Genomic DNA, 21,810 nt, shown 5'->3' with positions numbered 1-21,810 from the left:
GAAAAGACATTATAATTCCCAGCTTGTGAATATTTCAAAAAACGTCGATCAGAATGAGCAGACATCTATGTTTTCCACACCACTTTATAACCTGACAGTTGATCTAGTGATATCCAAAATATTTTGAATCATTAACATTTGTAGAATAGCCTCTAAGTTCACAAAGCACCTGCACATACCCAGAACATTGAGTTAGGTAATAATAGAAGCACCTAGCATACGAGCTATGCTTTAAGCAGTTGCTTCCTTAGTTACATTAGCTCCCGACTCTCATGTATCCATTGAAGTTCACATGAAAGCAAACAGCAAACTGTGTAGACCACGTGGTATCTCACACTTTTCTTTCTCTGGCCACATGGTTCACTTTGCAGAAAATGTCTTTCCTTGGCTTGCTCACCCAGTAAACTTCTGTTCATCTATCACCCCCTACCTTTTTTTTTTTTCCTTTTCCAGACAAGGAGGTCAGGAGGAGCATGCTTGAACAGCATTCCTCTTGAGAAGTCCTTGTATTGCTCTTGATGGGCTGGGTAGGGAGGACCTACGGGCTGACAGGTACAGGACAGCTCAATTCCACATCTGCTTCAAACATCTAGGGAAGAAAATTTGTCAGCACTCAGAGGCAGTGTTCAAATAAACATTTGTTATTGAATGAATGGTCTGAGTGCTTATCCTCTACTAACTCATTTAAACCTTATAACAACCTAATGAGGTATTTATGGTCACTGCCCCATTTTATATGTGAGAAAACAAAGATACAGAAGGCTTAGCAGAGCTAGTATTCAAAGGGTATTCATACCCTTACACCTCCCTACAATACCGACAGTACCAGTATCTACCCCACAGGATAGAATTGAGATACAGACGTCAAATACTCAGTGCCCGCTATCTGCCATATAGTCAATTTGCAAAGAAGGAGACCTGCTTTTATTACCTGCAGGCAAAGAGGCATCTGCTTTCCTGTCCTTTGGAATAGGAGGCTGAAAGAAAATAAACAATTAACACAACGATCCATCTCCCCAGTAGCCCTCACCTTTATTTGGCTGCCCCACTTCCCTATCTCAAGGAGCCAGGGCTTGCTTCTGTTGTTTGGAGAGAGGTGAGATACAAGAGGAGAACTGACATCTGTCAATGGGCTCTCGATGATGGGGAGGAAGAGAGGGGCTAGATGGGCAGGGCCCCGAGCCTCCTTACCTAACATATTGAAGCTATCCACACGGGAGATGTTCAGTAAAGTAGTCCTTTCCCCACCTTTTCCTTTTTGAGCTACATTTAGTCAATGGCATGCCTCACAGACTTAACATGCTTCACAGGAGAAATTTTTGCTCGAGTCAGTACAATTGACTGCTGTCTCCGGGAAAACGTGGTGGGAGTTTTCAGTGAAGATTCAGTTCATCTAAGCTCCGGCGAGAAGTAAGAGTGATCATGGTTAGAGGACAGCTTCCTTGTAGCTGTGTGACCTTGGGCAAGTGACTTAGTATCTCTGAGCTTCAGTTTCCTTGTCAGAAGAATGGAAACAGTAGTGGTATGTAGATAAATGCATATGAAGTGCTCGATCCAGTTCTGGCACATAATAAATAATTCCAGAAATATTACCCATTATCATCTCATTTAACCCTCAAAACAACCTTGTTCAATAGGGGTGACGATTATGGCTATTGCCCATGTTTTACAGGTGAGGCCCTGAGTCTCGGACAGCTTCGGTGTTCTTCCTGATGCTATGGCACTCAGCCATTGTTATTGATTACCTGTCAGGTTCTTTTTTCTTCCACTTTGCCTACACAGTGGGACGCAGTTCCATAAATGCCTTGGCAGGTTGACAGCGTATCTTGATAAGATATTAACCACCTCTGCAAAATATTCAGACTTCAGAAAAATATGATCCAAGAGATTCAACGACCTTTATGTTTTTCTTGGTGCAAGCCCTTAAATCAAATTGCAGTGAAGTGTATGTAGAAAGGTTGAGCTTCAGGTTGTTCATCATAACTTATTTACATCACCCAAACTGTGGAAACCACCTAAATGTTCAACAATAGAGACCCATCGGACTAATTGTAGAGTACGCATCTGTGACATATCATGCTGCATCAAAAGGCAAAATACAATTGCGTATTTGTCTACATTAAAAAATGTTAGGGGCGCCTGGGTGGCTCAGTCGGTTGAGCGTCCGACTTCGCTCAGGTCACGATCTCACGGTTCGTGAGTTCGAGCCCCGCGTCAGGCTCTGTGCCGACAGCTCAGAGCCTGGAGCCTGCTTCAGATTCTGTGTCTCCCTCTCTCTCTGGCCCTCCCCCCATTCATGCTCTGTCTCTCTCTGTCTCAAAAATAAATAAATGTTAAAAAAAAAAATTAAAAAAAAAAAAGAAAAATGTTAGTATATTGTTGTATGATAAAAGTAGGTTATGATTCACAAAGCACGAACCTGTTACATAAAAATATATATGTTTGCATAATAGCACACATATACATCATAGACGCATATAGATACATATAAATACATCTGGAAAGGTATGACCAAAACTGTCACCTATGGTTGCCTCTGTTGCAATGGGGAAGTACGGATAATTTGAATTTTCTACGCTCTTGTGTGTTTGAGAGGGAAGTTCTTTATTTTCTGTTCTTTGTGCGATGTATAAAAATTCTAGTTACTGAGAAAAAGAAAAGCGGAGAACTGTTTGAAGTCTCCACGTGTGCTAACACTGGCTGAACATTTCAGGTGATTGTGAAGACAAGAACGGAATATCAGCCTGAACAGAAGAACAAAGGAAAGTTCCGGGTGCCGAAAATCGCTGAATTTACGGTTAGTTTCTTGACGGGGTGACACAAACTGTAAAGGTAAGGCTGGCTTCCGCCAGCTCAAGTTTCTTCGTGCCAGTAGAGTAGCTGCTACTGAAGAGTGGGAAATGGCATAGGCTTTTTCTAGAGGATTTCTCGAGGCCACACTGTCCGGGGGCACAGAGTCTAATCAAATAACAAAAGCTCTGCCTCTCGAACACTACTTACGCTCTCTTCTGCACTGGAATGCTCAGATAATTTGATAATTGATACATGTGTCTCCTTTCCTCTTTCTCCGCCTGTCCCCGTCTCTCTGTCTTTCCATCACAGTCCCCGGGAAATGTGATGGAAATGTATTTTTACAAAACCCTCAAATTTCAGTCAGTGGATGGTTGCAACAAAATGCAAAAAAGACAAAAGGAAAGAAAAGCTGACTTCTTAGTGGAAAAAACCAAATGGATGACTTTCTATTTCTTGGTCCTCCTCACTTGGAGGACTGATAAGTATATATCACTGTGATAAGTTGCGTGAAGGAGCCATGAAGCACGCTGTGCAAGGAAGACCTCAGGGAAATAACCTGGAGAAGTCACTTAGGTAGCTGGGACGAGCACAGCTTGTGCAAAGACCCTGAGGTTGGTCCCAACTCTCGAATAGGAATAAGGGCAACGAGGCGAGACTGTCGGCAGTGGGTAGGGATCAGGCAGATATGAGACAGGAGAAGTGGGCAGAAGGCAGACAGTTCTAGGCCTTGTAGACTATATGTGGGAATTTGGGTTTTATGCTAGAAGCATAAAGGAAGCCTCTGAAGGACTTCAAGGAGGGGAGAGACATGATTTAAGTGGGTTTTTTTTTAACGTTTTTATTTATTTTTGAGACAGAGACAGAGCATGAACAGGGGAGGGGCAGAGAGAGAGGGAGACACAGAATCGGAAGCAGGCTCCAGGCTCTGAGCCATCAGCCCAGAGCCCGACGCGGGGCTCGAACTCATGGACCGTGAGATCGTGACCTGAGCCGAAGTCGGACGCTTAACCGACTGAGCCACCCAGGCGCCCCAATTTAAGTGGGTTTTAAATAAAGCACGCTGGCTTTTATGTGGCTGATGGACTGCAGCAGACACGAGGGAGCGTGGGGAGACTATTAGGCTACTGCAATCGTCCGAGTAGAAAGAGACGGTGGCTTGAACAAGGATAGCAAGCAGATAGACACGGGAAGACCTAAAAGATATCTAGGAAGCAAAATCAGCCATGATTTTACTAGAACCAGTGGTTCTGACAATGGATATGGGAGCAGTCTGACTGGGTAGGAGCCCTGTCTCCACCTTAGACCAGTCAAGGGGCCGCGCCCAGCCAGCAAACCTCATTTGTCGAATGGAGGTGATACTAGGGTTGCTGGGAGGGTGAAATACAGAAGACATGCAGAGCCTTTGGATCTGTTCATGGTAAGTACCCAACAAACCGTAGCTATTTAGTGTCAACCGTGACTGGGGATTTTGAAAGTAAAAACAGCTCTTGGTTGGTTTTCTGGGACTGGAGTGTGTATATGGTAAACAAGCCGTTCCCCATCTCCCTGCTAAATCTGTGTTAGCGCATCTGGGTGTGTGAGCCCGGGAGGGAATGCGGTCCCTCTGTATGCATCCCTCGGGAGGGTGAGAATTCCTTGGATGCTGACCACCTCCCCCACCTCTGAGGGCCGGGTTCTCTTACTTTGGGCTGTGGCTTTCCTGTCTGGCTCAGCGTGGGCCCGGTGACTATGGGCGTGGCCTGAACTGCAGACCTTAAAAGAATGAGCACTGAGCTTCCAGGGGAGGCCGGGGCCATCCTGGAGCATAAGGACGCACTGGGCCAGAGAGTGAGCTGACCTGTGCCCCCCCCCCTCCCCCCCCCCCCCGCAGCGGAGACCATCAGAAATATGCCCGGATTCACGAACCACAATGTGCACTGCGGTGTTATTTATAAAATCAAAATATTTGAAGCAATGCTACATTGTCACCAACCTCCTCAGGATTCTGTAAACAAGCCCCGTGTCCCTATGATGGGCTATTTTGGCAGTTTCTCAAGGTTTCCTTTTTCTGAGAGAGTAGTTAGTTTACTCTGAATTACCCATGAGATTATTTTCGTCTTCTTTTGACTTTCCCCTGCTTTCCAAATTTGATATGAGCATGCATTATTTCAGTAATCAGAAAAGAAGTAGAATTATTATTTATTTATTATTTATTTATTTATTTATTTATTTATCTTTACCAAATAGAGTGTTACAAGCTTCTGGTGGAATTATTCTTTATTTGGCAGTCATTTTAAAATGATGGTGATGAAGACACACAATAATTTGGGCAAATACTTCAGAGAGAAAGTTAAGTGAAAAAAGCAGAGATTAAAATTGTGTGTTTTCCAGGATTGGAACTATGGGAAAAAACACACACACACACACACAAGTAAACAGAGGGGGGAGAAACGTGGAAGGAAATGTATCAACATATGCCGTCTGTGGCCGTGTTATCTGGGGTGGTGCTGGATGATTTTTTTTTTCCTCTTCTCTGAGCACTTTTGGTATGTTGCCATTTAATCCTATTTAACGTCCACAAGCCCCCGAGAGACTGATGTATCCCTCCGTGTCTCCAAGGGGAACCATGGCTCAGGACAGTGACCGTGGCCTGCTCCTCTAGCCAGCAGGTAGCAGGGCCAGGGCTCAGAGCTGGGCCAGACTGGCCTTTCTGTTCATCCAGGTTGCCCACGGTGGTCACTTCCCGCTCAAACAGAAGTGGGTCAACTAAGAGAAAAGGAGGGGCTCAGTCAGGGTCTGGGCCTGCGGAAGCTCCCCATGCAGCTTGACTCGATTGGTCCTGGGAGTCGGGAAGGAAGGTATTGGGTTTGGGGGCACCTGTCCTTCGTCAGCACTGACTGTCAGGTGTGGGCGGGAGCCCCGTTTGTTTACGTAAAGCAGTGAGCATTCACAAGCCTCTCTGCTTTCTCAAAGAGAGCTGCCCCTGAGCGGTGTGGAGGGTATATCTGTAGGGGTGAGGGGGCCTGTATCTCAGGGGCCTGGGAGGAGGCTTTGAAGGCAATTAGGAAGAGTTTAGGGTCTGAGCTGTTGGCTGCAGCAGGGCTCAGGGATCCGGTGGGCTGTTCTGAAGATGGGATTTATAGGACTTTTTCCTGGTAGAACAAAGGGCTATTGGGGACATTCCTTAGTGTCTCGTTTGGCTGGCTGGGCAGGGGCATGCTGTCCACTGGAGCAGGAGCTGGGAGATCTAGGCTGGGGGGATGCCTGGAGTGAGAGGTGCCTGGGGGTGATGGCCAAGGATGGTGGTCTCGTTGCCCTTGGATGTAAATGTCCTGGAACTCAGGATGGAGTTTTGTGCTGGAGAACCAGCACCGGAAGTCAGAGAGTTCCCAGCTAGTCTTAGAGAGTGTGGTGCTGGTAAACAGTGGCTGGGCTGCCTCCCCGCGGTCTTGCTCACCGGCAGGGGTGACTGTGGGGCTGACCAGGAGACACCTGCCCCTCATTCCAGGACCTTCACAGGGGAAGAACAGCTCACTGCTTCACATTTCAAAACTGACCCGGACAGAGCAGCTGGGGGCAACATGAGAGAATGAGAGGACAGGACCGGGCAGGGGAGATGAACCGAAAAAGACTGGCTGAAAGAATCACCTGGAATGTTTGCCTTTTCTAAAACCAAGAAGGCTCTTGCGAGGGGTCACAGACTTGAGAAACTGTTCATCAGGCTATTTGAGACAACAGGAGCATGCAGAGAGGAGCCCTTCCTTCTTTCTTAGTCCTGGGACCTAGGTGTTCTTCTAAAGTTGATTTTGCCGTGAAAGGTGCTATGGAGGGTGCTGGCACCGTGCAAGGTGCTGGTGCTGGGGAGGATGTTGGTGTTGTGGAAAGTGCTGGTGCATCTGGCCATGCTGTCAGACCCGCTTGTCCCCCAGGCTGGTGTGAGAAGGAACTGAGTGTTGCATTTGGAGGCCAGCGTATCAGGTGAATGAGAGGTGTTCTGGGTCTTTGGGGCTAGAATGACCTGGGCAACTGAGATCACGTCCCTGTCACCTCTTGGCTCCGTGACCTTGGGAAAGTCCCTTCACCTTTCTGAGCTCCTGATTCCTCAGTAATAAACCAGGCCACACAGTTGACATAACAAATAGTGTAAGTCCTTGGTACCCTCTAGGTCTTAATGAATGATCATTTTATCTCCTTCCTGTTCAGATCCCCTTTCTTCCTCCTGGGTTCTTAGCTTCCTGCCTAATTAGCCAGCTTTTGTCTGCTGGCTGGAGGCAAATCTGGGCCTCCCCTTCCAGCTTTCCCCCTTGGGAAAGTGCAGGAATTGTTCAAGGAGAAGCCAGTTCAATGTCTGGATTCATGGGCAGTCTCTCTGGCTATCTACAGGGACCTCTGGAGCCACCTTTTTGCCTACTGAGGAGTGTAGGCAGATTTTTTGGTAGGCTGTTCCTCAATAGATCGGTTATAATAGGAATAATCCTAGTATTTGTTAAAATATGCTTTTAATCCACTTTTCAGCCTAATAACAACCCAGAGGTACTCCTATTGTTATCTCCATTTTGCAGATGCGGAAACTGATGGTCAGAGAAGTGAAGTGGCTCCGAAGGCCATTCAGCCCGGTTATGTTAGAACAAAATAAGAACCCAACCCTATCCCACTCCCTCTGCCACACCTTCGTGCCACCCTGGGATTGCCCTTGCCAATTCTGTGGCTGGCTTGCCTTCTTTCCTTCCTTGTTCTTCCTCCCCTTTCTTTTTTGCCTTTATCAGTATTTGCTCCGAGCTGGGGCCAAAGGCCCGTTGCCGGGAGACGAAGAGTGCATGAGACAGAATTCTCTCGCTCTGGAAGGAGCTCACAAATGTGGATTAGTCGAGAACATTCTGGCCACCTTCTCAGCTGTATTGTCCCTGTCAGATCAGCAACTCTGGGCTGCTTCCCCTGATCCTCTCAGCTGGGTTTGGTGCCTCCTCTTGGTTCTGCAAGTAACATGGGGGCCTTGAATGCCGCTGTAGGGTAATTGGCTGCTCTCGCATCCGCAGCCTGGCCCCCAGCCTCTGATCCCTGGAGGGCCTACCCACACGGTTCCCAGCACAGGGCCTGGCATAGACTGGGGGGCTGGTGTGTGGCAACTGGAATCCCAGTCTTTTGGAACTGCCTCAGTATTCGTGTCTGACCACATCCTGATTCAGGGTCTAGAAAGTCTGACTCTGGTGGCCATGGCCTAGGCAAGCGCAGATTGGGGGCCGTCCAAGTGCGTGGGGAAAGATCCTGGGGATATCTGGAGGACACCCAGAGCATGATCAGTGGGAGAAGACGGAATGGGAGGAATGCATTAGTGCAAAGGGACCAGAACTCAACGTTCCTGTCAGACAAATGGACACATTAACAGGAAGTAGGGTGGGGGAGCCCTGAGAGTGGGAGGGCTAGTAATTCTTAGAGAACAGGGGCCTGTGGGTTATTACTAAAAGCAAGCAACAACAAAGAAACAACACAAAATAAACAAAAATCCATCCACTGATCCACTCAATTCTTTGACCCACTCAGTTCTCAAGGCTGCTTACAGTGGAAGGGAACTGAGCTACGAGTGAGTAGCTCCCCGGGGACGCTGCTAAGCCAATTTGCCTGCCAGGTTTTCCTTTCCTCCTTCTCCTTCTCTTCTGGGTGACCGAGGGACGGGGTCTCCGCCCTCTGTCTCAGGCCTCTGCTCCGCTCGTGCACCAACATAAGAAAGGACATAGTGCCGTGCCAGAACCAGCCTGCCAGGGTCGGTGGCCACGTCTAAAAGCTGGAAGAGTCCAGGCCTCTTTCCCTCCTGAAAGTCTCCAATAACTGTACTCTCTTCTCCGTTCACCCATCCTCTCAAGGCCCGGCCTCGTCCTGGGTCCCCCTGCCTCCTTTCTCAGGCGCCTGTCCTCACCGCCCCAGAGAAGGACTCTTCCGAAGGAGCCCATCCCATGAGGGCTTTGCCACCTTTAAAACCCGTCTGCAGTTCCGCTGCTCGCCTGCCTCTCCCACAAGCTCCGACTGCCCAAAGCGCTCCCCCCACTGCCTGCCTTCCTCTGTTCGTGCTGTCCCTTCCAGCCAGAATGCCTTGGCTGCCTTCACCATTGCACACATTCCCTACTCATCCCTCAACACCCAACCCGAGTGGCCCCTGGCCCGTGTGGTTCTGCCAGCTTGCCCGCATGGTCTATCCTTCCTTTTGGGTTTCCTGCACCTGCTGTACGAGCCTCTGTTCTAGCACCAGTAACATGCTGTGGACGTCATCGAGTTACCTGCCGCGTCTTGCACTCACTGGGGGCCACAGTGGTATCTTCTTCATCTGCGGACCCCAAGAGCCTAGCCAGTGTCTGGCCACCTTAGGAACCAAAAGATGGCTTCGATAACTGAGTGAACAGATGAATGAGTAGACCAAAAAAAAAAAAAAAAAAAAAAAAAAAAAAAAAAAAAAAATCCCCCTGGCTGACCGAGAAATTCTGCCTTTATTAATAACACCAGAGCTCTGCCTGCCTCATCTTCAATATCTTTATTTAAAATCGGGGCCTCATCTTTGCTTCTCAGCTCCTTGACAATGACACATTCTTATAAATGTCTCTTTTTGACGCCACATTCCGAGGGAGGTGAGACCCCATTTCTACCTTTGCCATTTGCTTCTGCCAAGTTTTCATCAAAACCCCAGGGGCTGCTTTCCTCGGGAGGGATTCTAATCTTTGCTGACAGGGGCAAATGGAGATAAGATGCTTTACTTTATTATCTGTTGTCTTGGTTTTTATGGCTCTCCTATTTTTTTATTGTGAGGAATGTCATAGGTGAGTTATTAAAAACATTGCCTGCTGGGTTAAGAGCAGAGTCATTATCTGGCACGGGAAGAATCTGCATATGAGTACCCGGTGGAGAAAGGCCATGATAGTATTTGATGTTTATGCTTGCATTTTTGGCTAGGGTGTTACTGAAAATCAGAATAAAGATGCTGGCCTATGCTTTTGTCTGGGCACTTTCTCGGAGCCTGATGGAATTGTACTGTTAGGGTAGCTTTCAGAAATGCGTGTTGTTGTTAATTGATCGTTGAAAACCAAATGTGGCTTTTCTGTTTTGTTTTGTTTTTAACAAAAACATCCATGGTGCTGTCTCAGAAGGAATGTGCTCAGGGTTTCAGGGAGGGCCGGGGAGACTCAGTGACCACTCCATAGTCAAATAACTGAAGCTGCTTTTAGTGCTGGCTTCTCATTCTCGTCGATGCAAACAAGCCTTGGTAAGTAAGTGCTACAAGAAAGCAAGTGACTGGGTGAATACATCTGATGGCCAAGAAGACTGCTAGAGTGTTGTGAACATTCTTCTTTCCTATGGGACTCCTGCAGGGTGGGCTGGAGCTGGCTCACACCCTGTCCTGAGAGCCAGTTATGAAAAGTCTGCAAACCAGTTGTTAAACTGTTGGAAGCTCGTAACGAACCATGGAAATGGGCAAACATGACGAATCACGCCCCGTCCCCAAGAGCGTGACGAAAGGCCACACGGAAGAAGGGGGAATACATGGGTTGGGGATTTGTGTGACTAAAGCAGGTCATTTCACCTTTCTGAACCTCTGTTTCCCTATCTGTAAAATGGGCTAGTGATGTCCACAGTCTAAGCCTGGTGTGAGGACGGAGTTAATGTAAACTAACACCGTACCATGGGCGCCCTTGTACTTACGCAATAATATATTTCTGGGGAGTCAGCCACGTGACCCGATGGGATGCATCCACCTAGGCTGGGCCTCCAAGGCAAAGCCGTGCCTCGTTCCATCTCGGTTGGCCCTCCGTCTCAACTGACGTTGTCTTGGCACACGTGTCCCTCCTCACTCACCCTGTCCACAGTGCCGGCTTTTGAACTTCTGTCTCCATCTCACCCCCTTCCACCCAGCATGAGCAAAATCGCATCAGATCACTCTATCTTGCTTGAGGAATCTTCAGTGGCTCCCTACTTCCTACAGGCCAACAGCATGGCATTGCAGGCTTGTCCAGAGGTGGTCCTTGCTGCTAGTTCCTGTCCCTCTGCCACTGACCTCCTGCACGCCCAGGGCTTCAACTTTCACATAGTTCTGCAAGTCTGCCGTACGTATGCCCGTTCTCACCTCCAGGTCTTTGCCCGTGAACTTTTCACTCGACTCTACCCCACGTGCTCTGTCTTGTGGCCCAGCTCAACTGTCACCTCCTCCAGAAACCAGTCCTCGATCCCCCACGTTAATTCTTCACCTGGGAGCCCCACGGTCCCAACATTTCCCTCGGCCCCTGTGCCCGTCTCTGCTTCGGCAGAGATCTCTTGCTACCTGGCTAGGTTGCTGAACGTGCCACCGAAGGCAGGACTTCATGATGTTTTCTCCAGTCCCACATTGGGGTCATAAGAGGAAGGTGTTCGTGGAAAGTAAAACAATATTTAAAAATTATTGTTTGCAATGAATTAATTAATAACAATAACTTCCATTTTATTGAGCTTCTGTATGTGTCAGGTAGTTTGCTAGTCACTTTCCATGCTATCTTCACAATAACTCATGAAGGAGAGATCAGTTTTCAACATACAGAGGAGAAAACTGAGGATCAGAGATGTTAGTTAAGATACTCAAGATCACACAGCCAATAAAGGGTAGAATCAGGCTTTTCTGACCCACTGTGATGTGTGTGTCTATGGATGTTTTCCTTCTTTCTTTCTTTTTTTTGTTTTGAGAGAGAGAGAGAAAGTCGGGGAGTGGCAGAGGGGGAGAGAGAGAGAGAGAGAGAGAGAGAGAGAGAGAGAGAGAGAATCTTAAGCAGGCTCCACGCCCAATGCAGAACCCAAGTCGGGGCTCAATCTCACGACCCTGAGATCATGACCTGAGCCAAAATCAAGAGTCAGACGCTTAACTGACTGAGCCACCCAGGCACCCCTCTATGGGCGTTCTTGGGTGTATGTGTGAGTGTCTATATGTGGTCTTTTGTCTATACCCATCTTCCAAATTGGGAAAACCTACACATTTTGGGAATTGGCTAAATTAAACTAAACTGAGAAGTGTTGTTCTGTTAGAATGCTAAATTTTGCTGCCTGTCCTTGCTGTTTGCCAAGCATTAGTCTAATTTTGCTTTGGCTCTTTTCTTCTTTCTTTTCTTTGCATACACTGTTTGGCCAAGCCCTGAAATGCATTGATCCAAGAAGGAAAAAGAGAAGCAGAAGTTCCCAAGGGAGAAATGCCATTTTCCTCACTGCTTGTCACGTGGCTTTGCCTCTCGGTCCCATCACATGGTGGGAGGGTTCGTCTCCTGACTTTCTTGCTCTCTGGGCCTCCGTTGCCACAATGCATGATTATATTAAATGTGATTTAAAAAAATTTGTGATGTTTAAGCTCCTGGAACTGTCAGAGGTAGACAGGTCCTAACAAAGTGACTGTATGTGCAGCTCATGTGTCCCCACCATGTTCTATAATTATAAGAAAATTAGTTGTCATAGCAACTGCCACACAGGCCTAGCTTCCTCCTGGAGGTGCTGACAAGCCCCTCAGCTCCACGATCTGAGAAACTGGGAGGGAATTCAGTTCTCTGGGAACAGTCAACTCTTACTTGGGTGTTAATCGTGAGCTCATTCTAATTCTCCACAACTTGAACTCAGTCGCGTTATGCAATCTGACGGGTGCTGGTTTGAACTTAGTTCTAGAACACTCATTGGCTGTTTGACCTTGGGCAAGTCACCTCACCTCCATGGGTCTCAGTTTCCTCTTTTGCAAAATGGGGTTACCCATGCCCACTTCCAAGGATTGTTGTAACGTTTACTTTTTTTTTTTTAATTTTTGTTTTTTTAGTGTTTATTTTGAGGGAGAGAGAGAGACAGGGCACCAGCAGGGGAGGGGCAGAGAGAGAGGAAGACACAGAATCTGAAACAGGCTCTGAGCTATCAGCACAGCGCCCGACGCGGGGCTCGAACTCACAAACCGCGAGATCATGACCTGAGCCGAAGTCGGACGCTCAACCGACTGAGCCACCCAGGCGCCCCTGATTATGTTTGTGATGTGCCTGTCAGAGGCTCTGGCACACAGTAGCCCCTGGTATATATTAGATATCTTCCGCTTACCCTCTTCACTGTGAACAAGGGGAAAACAAAGAAACAAAAATGCCGAATTAGAGAGAATGGATGTTTTACTAATAACATAATTATAATAGGGGCACCTGGATGGCTCAGTCAGTTGAACGTCTGACTCTTGATTTTGATTCAGGTCGTGATTTCACAGTTCGTGAGTTCGAGCCCCAGGTTGGGTTCTGTACCGACAGCACCAAGACTGCTTGGGATTCTCTCTCTCTTCCCCTCCCCTGCTTGCATTCTCTCGCTCTCTCTTTCCATAAGTAAATAAACAAACTTAAAATTTTTTTAGATAACAACAACAACAACAATAATAATAATAATTTTGGTCGCATTTGTGGCTAGAAAACCAAATCAGCAAATAGAAGTTCTAGGATGAATCATGTATATCAGGGAAAGAAAGAGAGAAGGCAGAGAGAGGAGAGAGAGAAAGTATAAATGAATACACACGTAGATGAAGCTGACTTGAATGAAAATTCTGCCGATTTGTTTTTAACTGCATTTCTTTGAAGCTAAGAAAAAGATCTCTAGTGTCCACAACAAATCTCTAACCTGGGTGAGGATGCCTGACTTCCAGGCTCAGTCTCTGGACCTCAGTTTTCCCATCTGTAAAATGAGGAAGTTGGGTAGGATTGTCTCCAAGGGCTCCTCTGTCTTTGATGTTCTTACAGTGGTTCTCGACCAGGGGTGATTTTGCATCCGGGGGACACTTGGCAATGGATGGAGACATTTATGGCTGTCTCGGCTGTGGCCTGTGCGTGTGTTTGTGTGTGCACCCGTGTGTGTATACTATTGGCATTTAGTAGGTAGAGGCCAGGGATGCTGCTAAACAGCCTGTATCGCACTGGATGACCCCTACAAAGTATTATCCTGCACCAAATGTCATGGGTGCCAAGGAGAAGAAGCGTTGGTCTAGGATTTGCCACCATGTTTATTGGTCGAAAAACAGGAATCACGCCACTCTTGCCCCACTGAGATGTGTCAGATTTGTTGAGTTATTCAGTTTCTTATCCTAGCCATCTCCTGGAGATTTGAAGCCCTGGAAAAATTAGTTAAGGTAAAGACAAAAGACTTCTCAAGGTCCTAGGGGTTCAAGAAAAATGAGATGGCCATGGGGTGCCTGGGTGGCGCAGTCGGTTAAGCGTCCGACTTCAGCCAGGTCACGATCTCGCGGTCTGTGAGTTCGAGCCCCGTGTCGGGCTCTGGGCTGATGGCTCAGAGCCTGGAGCCTGTTTCGGATTCTGTGTCTCCCTCTCTCTCTGCCCCTCACCCATTCATGCTCTGTCTCTCTCTGTCCCAAAAATAAATAAAAAACGTCGAAAAAAAAATTAAAAAAAAAAATGAGATGGCCTTGGGAGCTGGGAAAAATACTGCCCTTTGAATTTTCTTTTCCCTTGGTACTGCATAACTCTAAACAGACCAAATGTGATTGTTTCATGAGCAGAATGCAATTTAAGACCCATAAATAGCTTTCTTATTATTTCTCTATAGAGGCTAAAAATAAGTCTTGTATATATTTCAACTGCACCTTCACTTCCACCTTCAACCTTTGATTTTGACTTTCCATGTCACAGCCAATGTGTGTCTCTTCTCAAAATCATTGTGATCACTTTTTACACTTGCTTGAAATCATTTTGGGGCTTTCCCTGGCCTTCACAGTGATATCTGAACTGCTTAGTTCATTGCACGCGGTCCTCATGACCTGTCTTTTGCTCATCTCTTCAATCTCCCCTCCTTCCTGCCTTCAAGTTCCTCCTGCCAACCTATATTACTCACAGGATCCTGGGCACACTCTGGCCTATCTCCTCCACTCCTCGGCTTAGCTGTTTCCTGCACCCTGAATACTTTTCTCTCCCCCAGGGTCTAGCGCCCACCTATTTATCTCATTGACCTGGCTCAAACATCACCTCCTGGATGAACACCATCCTAGTAGCTTGTCCTCCCTTCCCCTCTGTCAGATGTGGAACTGTTTCCTCTGGGATTTTCCTCACTGGAGAGAGCTGGTCAACTTCACCTCCTTTGTGCAGCTATTTTCTTAACTACAATTTTCCAATGCCCTGTGAAAGCCTGGGCTCTTGAAGACAGATGTCACCCCTGCCTGAGTTCTACATCCCCTGTGGCCTTGAAAACAATAGGTGGTCCGTAACTTTTCTCTTTAAATAAGAGTAACACATCTACATGTGCAAAGTTCCTACAGTATAAGAAGCATAAACTGAAAAATGTCTCCTTTTCTCTCCCTTCCTAATCCTTCCCACCTCAACTAGCCATTGTCTATGTCTATGCTGTCCAAACTGGAAGCCTCTAGCCAGATGTGGCTATACTCACTGAAATTAATCAAAATGAAATAAAATTCAAAATCTAATTCCTCAGTCACACAAGCTACATTTCAAGTGTTTAATAGCCACAGGAGTCTAGTGGCTACCATATTGGATGGCTCAAATTTATCGGACATTCCCATCATTGCAGAAAGCTCTATTGGATGGTCCAGGAATGGTTTATGTTCCCATCTAGAGACATTTTCTACATGTCAGCATATATAGATTTACGTATGCATAGATACATTTGATATCCATTTTGTTTTCTCAAATGGGACCATTTTATATATATTCTCCGGCACCTTGCTTGATTTCTCTTAATAATACGTCTCAGAGATCTTTCCACATCAGCACATTGAGATCCTTTTTTGTTCTTGTTAATGACTGTCGACTGAGGGTTTTCATAATCTTTCAAAATCAGTGCCCTATTGTTGTTCTAGCTTTCAGTCTTTTGTCGTGAGAAACTCTGCTGCAGTGAACCTCCTAGTGTGCGTGTCCACACACACACACACACACACACACACATCTTTCATATATTTTTCAAGTATATTTGTAGAATATGAGAATCTTTATCTTACAAGCTTTGCCAAAGAGTCTTTGGGTCTTCAATTTTAATAGGTTTGGCCAAGTTATCTACTAAAATGTTTCCACCAGTGTGTTCTTCCTCCATCATGCCTGAAAGTGTGCTCTTCCCCACATTGCTGATTTTAACAATCTTTAAAAGCTTTACCAATCTGATACGTAGTAAATGGCACCTCACCTTTGTTTAGGTTTGTGTATCTTTCATTATCAGTGGGATGGAGCCCCTTTCTGTTTACTAATTGACTGTTTGACCTTTGTTTCCTTCCTGGAAAACATCGTATTTGGGTGGACCACTTGCTGTTCCTTCCTACTGATGGGCGTGGCCTCTTCCCAAAGCTGAGAACTTAGTCATTCTCACTTATTTGGTATTTTCTCAGTTGACCTTTGCCTTTTGGTTTTGTGTAGGGTGTAACTTATTTATTAAGCCTGCAGGATTTCCTACTTTTGCTTTAACTTAAATTAATCACCAACTCCAGAAGGCATAAGGGAAAATACTGATACATTTGATTCTATGAAAATCAAGGCCTTCTCCCACCCTGAACTCATGTTTTCTTCTGACACTTTTATGATTTTATTTTCTATGTTAAAATCTTGATCCATCTGGAATTTGCAATGAGTAAGGTAGGAATCCAGCTTTCTCTCTTTGTGAATGGCAGTTTGCCACTCGTTCCACATTCATTAGTTAACCTTTCCTCTCCCGGACATGTCATGCCACTGTTTTTAGATACTGCATTCCCGTAAATATTTGAATGTACTGCTGGGCTCTCTCTTCTTTCATTGATCTTATAACTGTTTGCTATTGAAAATGGAGACCATACCAAGTTGTCTCCATTACATAATTTTATGACACATCTTACAATCTGTGTAAACTGTGCTTCCCTCATTCCTTTGATTTTTCAGAGACACCTTACCCCCTTCTAGTGTGTTTCCTTTTCCAGATAAATACTAATATAATTTTCAGGTTCCAAAAAAACCCATGCTACTTTTTCGTATTAGTTACAAGAATTAATAGATCATTTGAGGAGAAGCTACATCTGTAAAGTATTGGGTCTATGTAGCTACACATTTAACCTTGCATCTGCCAAAGTCTTTTTTAGAGGTTCTAGCTGAACTTTAAAATCATCTTACAGTTCTGATTAAGTTTATTCCAAAGTATTTTATCTATTTTTTTGTTGATATTGTAAAAGGGACCTTTCCTTCCATTATATTTGCTAACTGGTTGTTATTTACACTTGATAAAAATCCTTTTGAATTTTGTACATTTCTTTGCCCACCGGGTAGTTGTTACTAACTTCTCCTGTTTTTAATACTTTGTTTAAAAATGTAACCCTTTGTGTTCTCTACATATGTAATTGTACCATCTGCCACTAATGCTAATATTGCTCTCCTATCTGATATTTAGTCTCCTTGTGCTCTTTCCCCTGTAGTTTGTTTTTAGACTCCTCATGTCATTTTCTTGTCTAATTGCATTGGCCAGTACCTTCAGGTCTGCTATTCCTAACATTTCGCCATTTATATTTTCATGGATTTTTTTTCCCCAAATGCCTTTTCTGCATGTATGGTTTGTCTTCTTTGGCCTGGCATTATGGTAAATTATGCAAACAGATTTTTAAATACTAAGCCATTCTCACATGTCCACATTTGGTCACGGTATACTCCTGAATTCTGTCTGATAATATATTATTTGGAAATTTGGCTTTAATAATGTTGTGAGGTTACGTTGAGTGATTTTGTGTGTGTGCTGTCTTTGTCAGGTATGGTATTATTATTATGTTGTCTTTGTAAAGAGAATGAACATGCCTTTTTCTTTCTCAGTGCTCTAGAAAATTTGAAAGAACAGAGAAATCATCTGTTTCTTTGAACTTTTTAAAAAAAGAATTAAAACATAAAGTCATCTGGCTTAGTATTATTAGGAGGGTGTAGGTAGTTTTCAGTAAATATGTGAAAAATTAATAAACAAAATTTGTTTGTACCCAGCTACCTCTCTATAGCTTTTATTTCAATATATGAAATTTATTGTCAAATTGGTTTCCATACAACACCCAGTGCTCATCCCAAAAGGTGCCCTCCTCAGTACACATCACCCACCCCCCCCTCCCTCCCACCCCCCATCAACCCTCAGTTTGTTCTCAGTTTTTAAGTCTCTTATGCTTTGGCTCTCTCCCACTCTAACCTCTTTTTTTTTTTCCTTCCCCTCCCCCATGGTCTTCTGTTAAGTCTCTCAGGATCCACATAAGAGTGAAAACATATGGTATCTGTCTTTCTCTGTATGGCTTATTTCACTTAGCATCACACTCTCCAGTTCCATCCACGTTGCTACAAAGGGCCATATTTCATTCTTTCTCATTGCCACATAATACTTCATTGAATATATAAACCACAATTTCTTTATCCATTCATCCGTTGATGGATATTTAGGCTCTTTCCATAATTTGGCTATTATTGAGAGTGCTGCTATAAACATTGGGACAAGTGCCCCTATGCATCAGCACTCCTGTATCCCTTGGGTAAATGCCTAGCAGTGCTATTGCTGGGTCATAGGGTAGGTCTATTTTTAATTTTTTGAGGAACCTCCACACTGTTTTCCAGAGCGGCTGCACCAATTTGCATTCCCACCGACAGTGCAAGAGGGTTCCCCTTTCTCCACATCCTCTCCAGCATCTATAGTCTCCTGATTTGTTCATTTTGGCCACTCTGACTGGCGTGAGGTGATATCTGAGTGTGGTTTTGTTTTGTATTTCCCCGATGCCTCTCTAAAGCTTTGAAAGCTTTTTTTTTTTTTTTAATGCACCCATTGTCATTCTCTTAATTGTAACCTCCTTCAGCAATTTTTTTCTAAGTGGCCCCATTCAGTCAATAAGTATTTACCAAATAGCCACCGTGACCCAAGCCTTGGGGTAGGTGGTATGGGTGATTCATGGAAGTACCAGACCTGGCCCACAATCTAATGTTCCGGAGATGATGGCATACAGTTAAAACCTCCATGTGTGCATATTTATTTGATTTTAAAGCAACATCACTTATCATTGAATACCAATAGAGCTCGGGGCTCTGTATTTACAGTTTACCCTTTAGGCACACATGAATTATTTTTGGCTCTAGATTACAGCATCTCACTCTGAAGAGACAGCACATTGTCTCTCCTTTCGTGTTGGAGCCTGCTGTCATCTCTGACGCTGGTCTGCAGAGTAGAGCCACACTTATTTTCAGCCGTGGAGCTCCCAGTGTGATTCACCTCTCTTTACTTCCCTGAGCTAGGTTTTTTTGTTTTTTTTTTAATCTGTAAAATGGAGACACCAATCTTGTTTAGTAATACTTAGACGAGAAAACATTTGTAAAGCATCAAAATGCAGCGGGCACCCAGCAGACCTAGGTTTATTTCCCCGGCTACCTAGCTCCGTGCTAGGCCCTGAAGAAGCCACTCGTGGAATATGTGTTCAGGGCTGGACTATTTTTAGAGCCCTTGACTGGTCTTCCCACCTCCCAATTTTACCCCCTCCAATCGAATCTCCATCCAAACTGCCAGAGCAATATTTAATGTTCAAATGGAAGCATGTCAGCGGACACCAGATATTACACACATGTTAGCTCTCCTGTCTTCCCAATAAACTCTAGTCTGACCCCATACTCCTTCTTGAGCTTGCCTCTATTTACCCATCAAGCTTCCTCTTTCACCGTCTGGTAACATCCACATCCCCACGCCTTTACACACGCTGTTCTCTCTGCCCACGTCACTCTTCCCGCTCTCCTTCCAGGCTGGCTTCCTTGCGTGGTGCTGTCTTCCTCACAGCTTTCTTTCTAAAGGGCTCTTTTGACGGTAGAGACCATGTAGCTGTCCACGTCCCTGCGGCCCATGTGCCTGGCCCTGGATCTGCCATGGACTAGGTGTTCCGCCCCTATCTGTTGTCAGGTGCATGATTAGTCTTTAGGTTACATGGTAACATATGAATGAGATTTTTCTCCGTTTCAGCTCTCAGAGGAGCCCTGGGGAAATAGTTCTTTAAAACACGAAAAATGAGGCCAGGAAAATCAATTGCATTTCTCGGCTGCAGGCGATGTCGGAAAAGCGTGACTTTCCCGAGCCTCCCAGGGCACGGCACCATAATGGGGAGTTGGAGGCACCTTTCATTTAACGTGGATCTCAAGCAGGGCCCAGGCTGGAACTCACCAAACCATTCAGCCACCCACTGCTCGTGAAATTCAGGAGCGGGCGTGTTTGAAAAGCCCCGAGACGCCTTGCACAGCTCCTTTCTTCTTTTTAAGTAATAATGAGCTGGCTGGGCAGCCTTGCCGATGATTTTACAGTTAAACACCCACACTCCAAGATGCCTCCTTCAATAAGTGGATGGGGAAAAAGGCCAGAGAAAATATAGGAGGGCGAATATTGATGGAGTGTCTTCTGGGCTCCAGGCACTGGGCTTGCCGTCTTTATCGTCGCCTGGACCTTCATAACTGCCCCGGTAGGGGGACAGTACTGTAAGCACTGCCTTTGTACAGAGGAAGACACAGAGGGTGAGACAGAGCTGATTTGCCCAAGGCCACACAAGTCAGACGAAAACCATTTGTGCATCTTCCGAGCGGTTTGTTTTTATCTTCCGGACTCTAAGAGATCTACTTCCTTTCTTTGGTCAGGCTGCTCTAAACCCCGAGTCGATTTTTGCCCCTCTGCTCCAAGTATGGGCACTGTGATAACACCTGCCTCCCATTTATCCCATCTTTGTTCCTTCCGCTTACTTCCCTACTATTTTCCTCATCTGCGAAATGTGGGTAATCCTAACAATACCTGGCACAAAGGATTGTTATGAAGACACAGGGGAGAAGCCCTGTAAGGGACTCAGGGCAGAACCTGGCACACTGTGAGCCCTCAGTGAATGTTAGTGATTACTAGATCACGTAGCATGTAGGTTGCTTTCGATCACTTCTGGGAAAAGATGGGCGGGGGAGGGGTGTCATAAAAATAAGACGAATGAAACTAGTTAGGTGGCATTTACTTACTCCATACGGATTCATTGAACACCTACTGCAGCCAAGCCCTGGCCAGATACAGGGGCTGCCAAGATGAATCCTCAAGGCTGGGGACTCTCAAGGAGAAGACGGCACAGGCGAACGTCGCACTGACTATCTCAGCCACGGAGCCTGTTGTTAACAACGTCCTACTCTCTGCGTCTTTTGCCCTGCTTGATTTCCACGTCTGGGAAGCAGCCCTGACCTGAACCTCACTCCCAACCCTTTGGTTTTCTGCAATCCTGCAAAGAGCGGCGGATAGGAAAGGACATGACCCTTCACTCTGGGTCACAATGCCCAACTCATCCTACCGGGGAGGGACTGCCGAGAGGGGAAAGCCTGAGGTCACAGCCGAATGAGCACACAAACAGGAGCCCAGACTGCAATCTCTGCAGGGAACTCGGCAGAGGGAAGGTAATTTCATTAGGTTCCAACCCCTTGCTTTAGTGTGCTGCTGGGGAGAGGTCTCTCTGCGGCCTTGCAGGCTGGCTGCGTGCACTACTTTGTGTGTCTACTGGGTGATGGGCTCGTGTTTGTAGAGTCAGAACAATTTATGAGGGACATGCACTTCCATTATTGGGAGCCAGGGAGAACGGGCGAAATGCAAGGGCGCGATCCCTGCCCCAAAAACACCATGCAAAAGTTAATTAAGGCTCTGACTCACCAGACCATTTCTGATGAAATTAAGAGGTACAGCTAAGCGTCGACGATTTCAGTGACAGGAAGTGAAGCAGTTGCTTCTACGGGTGACCGCTTCGGGAATGTATTTCAGTAATAACGACAGTGATGATACTCAGCGTTGTTGGAAGCTTTACATCCAGTGTCTTTGCGAGTCCTTCCAATGTGGCTGGTAGGTACCTAGCTGGCATGATAATCCCATTTTTGCAGATGGGAGAGTGAGGCTCTGAGAGGTGGCGCTACTTGGTTAAGGTCACACAGCCAGGAGATGGTGGAGCAGAGACCGGATCCCAGGCCAGTCTGGTGCTTGAGCCTACCTCCTTCTCCCACCTCCCACTGCTTCCCTTTTAAGCCCCTGCTTCCCCGTCTCTGCGAAGCCAAC

General features: G+C 46.0%; 1 protein-coding gene across 1 annotated transcript in view; it reads left to right on the top strand.

The window, feature by feature from the left end:
* Positions 1-21,810, top strand: part of NSG2 (neuronal vesicle trafficking associated 2) — a 55,275-nt gene that overhangs the window by 15,070 nt on the left and 18,395 nt on the right. The window contains exon 3 of the mRNA XM_047872386.1: positions 2,714-2,797. Coding sequence (XP_047728342.1) covers positions 2,714-2,797 — 84 coding nt within the window. The remainder of the gene's footprint in view (positions 1-2,713; positions 2,798-21,810) is intronic.

Source organism: Prionailurus viverrinus, chromosome A1, assembly GCF_022837055.1.
Source record: "Prionailurus viverrinus isolate Anna chromosome A1, UM_Priviv_1.0, whole genome shotgun sequence".
In the NCBI taxonomy this organism is placed as follows: domain Eukaryota; kingdom Metazoa; phylum Chordata; class Mammalia; order Carnivora; family Felidae; genus Prionailurus; species Prionailurus viverrinus.
Note: the sequence above shows the minus strand (reverse complement) of the source record. Positions and strands in the feature narration are given on the sequence as shown.